The following is a 3,023-nucleotide window of genomic DNA, read 5'->3' as shown; positions in this document are numbered from 1 at the left end:
ACAAAACAAACGCATGCAAACAATCAGCTGATCCTCTGGATTTTTGGACGACGCCTCTCAGTGGTTGCATTTAGCAAAACCATTTTGGCGAGAAAGCAAAACTGTCCAATCTATACTCTGTAATCTGTGAATTTAAGTTCCGCAGACTTTCCATAAAGACAGCGACCAATCTAAGTTCCAATGTGTTTTGAGTGTAGTAAGCTTGAATTGCCGTAGGGTCGCTGTGGCGTTACGTGCGCGCCTCAATGTCCCTATCCGGGTACATGCCGCCCTTGTGCGACCCTCAAGACGGGCATCTGCTCCTGGACGGCGGATACACCAACAATTTGCCAGGTATTTTATCGTTTTGCATGCTTCCATTAAATCCCTAGATTTAGACCCACGATAGACATCTGACCGTTCTAACGAGCACAAGGGAAGAGTTTCTATTTTTTTGAGTCAAGGGGGTGTTGTTGAAAGAAATGTCAGGTCCTGTTTGTTTTCCTCTTTCTGTAAAAAGCACGGTGTCGGTTTGCGGCGTTGGCAAAAGATTATTGTTAACAAAATCTGTAACATCCTCCATAGATAACTAACATCGTGTTTGAGCGAACGGCCCAGATGAGAGTGTTTTGAGCCAAAGGTAAGAACTTGCTATGAACTATCTATTATCAGAGATTGGTTGAGAGATCGCCGATCCCGTGCTAAAAAAGTGTACCGGAATCTACCATTGCGCCACTGCGGCGCGCACCCCGAACTATGACTACGTTGACGCAGCGTAGGAGAGGTAAATAGTGGGGATTGTGCGCATCTTACATTACCGGTTAAGCCTGTCGGGCTTTGCATGAGTTTTCTGACGAGCGCAGTTCGGGCAAAATCGTAAGATTTCGCATATGTGAGTATAAATTGTGAATGTTGTATCAACTAAGCACATTTATACGCGGTAATTTATTCATCGTAACTATACAACTGTTAATACTCGCCAGAATTCGATTAAAGTTAAAAAGAAAAAACTATTGGCTTGCTGATAACGTTGCTATGAACGAAAATAATTTGGAGAATTCCATCATTTTTCGCTGATATCCCACAAAGACTGTCTTTCATTTATAGACTTATTAGTTGTTCAACATGCATATCAATTTGGTGTCACAAAAATTTTCGCTTTTCAGTCAGAAACACTGCGAAAAAATCCCCATTTACATCCCATAGTTCAAATACTCTTTTGATATTTTTGTCCTCTTTATAACATTTTGAACCAGTTATAGTTTTTGCGCAAAAAAGTGATTTCTGTTCTCTTGGCAACTGAAAATTTTAGACATTCATTAAGTTTTTCATTAACAAAACATTCGTCAGGGCCAAATGTTGTTAAAAACTTGCTGTTTCTTTTCGTGAGATTTTTTATGATCGCAATTTGGACGAACCCGCTTCCAAAAGACGATCGGGCCTAAAACTTTGGCCATTTCGGTCAGTTAAAAAATATAAAACGCTTAACAGTTAATTTATTATAAAAACACATTATCACTTACTACGACTGTTGCAGTTAATGTCTGAAATTGATAAATAGCAAAAAAAACAGATCATTTTTTGGCGCAAAAACTATGAATGCTACAAGATTTTATAGAGCCTAAAAATGTTTCAAATTAATTAGTGCATCAACTCAAAAAATCAATGGATTGAGATTCAAAAGCCGTAAGAAATATCGAGAAAAACAAGGTATACCTGTTTCGAAGAAAAAAATGGGTCTATCGAACTGCTTGATCATATCCCTAATTTTGGCAACACCGTTAAATTTGTACTCATTATAAAAGTTAGTCTTGACCGTACCTCTACAATAACAAGATTTCAGATAAATTTCCATTTAAAAAAGACGAGTATCTATGAGCTACTTTTGCTGCAAAAATTTCAAGAACGGCTAATAAACGGTGTAATAACCAAGAATAAAATTTATTTTTCAACTTGTCACCCATAATTCCATAAGGAAGCCAGATCGGATTTTTTTTTAAATGAAGTACTGCCCTTATTTTCACGTTTTATGTCTAATAAACTAAGAAAATTCAACTAGAAATAAATGTATGATTAGACATTTCTAATTTTCTTTAATTCCTTGTTTTTACTAATAATATTTTTCCTATATAGCTGTTTTGTAACGCTGTTTGCTCGCCCGTCTTACCAAAAATTTTAACTATTAATAAAAACTTTACAGCATGCATTCTACGTTCATAACATATGCTGTCTTGACCGAACCAATCTGGGAATCTTTCACGAGTCTGTTTCAAAAATGTTTAATAAATGAAACAACAATTTTCTTTGATGCCATACACTTTCATGGTACATGTCAGATGCTTCTAATTGCCAATTTACTACATTAGCGAAAAATTCTGTTTGTCTCGTCAAGTATATGAATTCTGGCGTGTCCGGATTCAAATGCGAATACTCTCTGTATTTAATATATTCTTCATTATCTGTAGTTGCCGAGTTGATATCTTTTATCAAAACCTTTTTACATTCAAGACAGGAACATTTGCTTAAACATTTTTTAGCTATTTAACCAGCAAAGAAAGTTATCGAATTTGATTCAAACATAGCGCCATTGCAGGCTTCCCACTGGAACCTACGTTAATATACAAATTCATTGAATCAGCAGCTCGAATGATTTCCTGAATGCCCTTCAATTCCTTTGATCCGTCCTCAAGTAAATCTAAGTCGTGGGCTAATTTTTGCTGGATTTTCCAAATAACAAATATCTTCACTACTTGTTCTATTAAAGAACGCGAATCTTGTCACAACGTTTCCTTTCTTACTGCTATGAATAAATTCTGTTGATAAAATATGACGAAATGCTAATCGATGCATTCTACAGGTGCATTAAATCCACCTCTTCCACGTACTTTTGCATTGATATGTTCGACCGAATCGTTATTGTAAAGGCCTGTTGCTCACTCAAAATTTGGAAAATCTAATTTAAAATCATCATAAAGACTAAGCAAAGCAATAAATAATTGAAACATTATTTTCTATATGTTGCGCGACCCATTGTTTAGACTTTA

General features: G+C 36.0%; 2 protein-coding genes across 11 annotated transcripts in view; one reads left to right on the top strand and one right to left on the bottom strand.

The window, feature by feature from the left end:
* The window catches only part of LOC109540148 (neuropathy target esterase sws), a 43,783-nt gene that overhangs the window by 10,423 nt on the left and 30,337 nt on the right, over window positions 1-3,023 (top strand). For 5 of the 7 annotated variants that reach the window (XM_048668663.1, XM_048668664.1, XM_048668660.1 and 2 more), the window contains exon 20: window positions 217-333. The exons of the other annotated variants lie outside the window; for them this stretch is intronic. In XM_048668663.1, coding sequence (XP_048524620.1) covers window positions 217-333 — 117 coding nt within the window. The remainder of the gene's footprint in view (window positions 1-216; window positions 334-3,023) is intronic. 7 annotated transcript variants of the gene reach the window in all.
* LOC109540149 (lachesin) overlaps window positions 1-3,023 on the bottom strand; it is a 49,142-nt gene that overhangs the window by 40,215 nt on the left and 5,904 nt on the right. The window lies entirely within an intron of this gene.

The sequence above is a fragment of the Dendroctonus ponderosae genome, unplaced genomic scaffold (assembly GCF_020466585.1).
Source record: "Dendroctonus ponderosae isolate FM_Combo_2020 unplaced genomic scaffold, Dpon_F_20191213v2 Dpon_F_20191213_7, whole genome shotgun sequence".
Lineage (NCBI taxonomy): Eukaryota > Metazoa > Arthropoda > Insecta > Coleoptera > Curculionidae > Dendroctonus > Dendroctonus ponderosae.
Note: the sequence above shows the minus strand (reverse complement) of the source record. Positions and strands in the feature narration are given on the sequence as shown.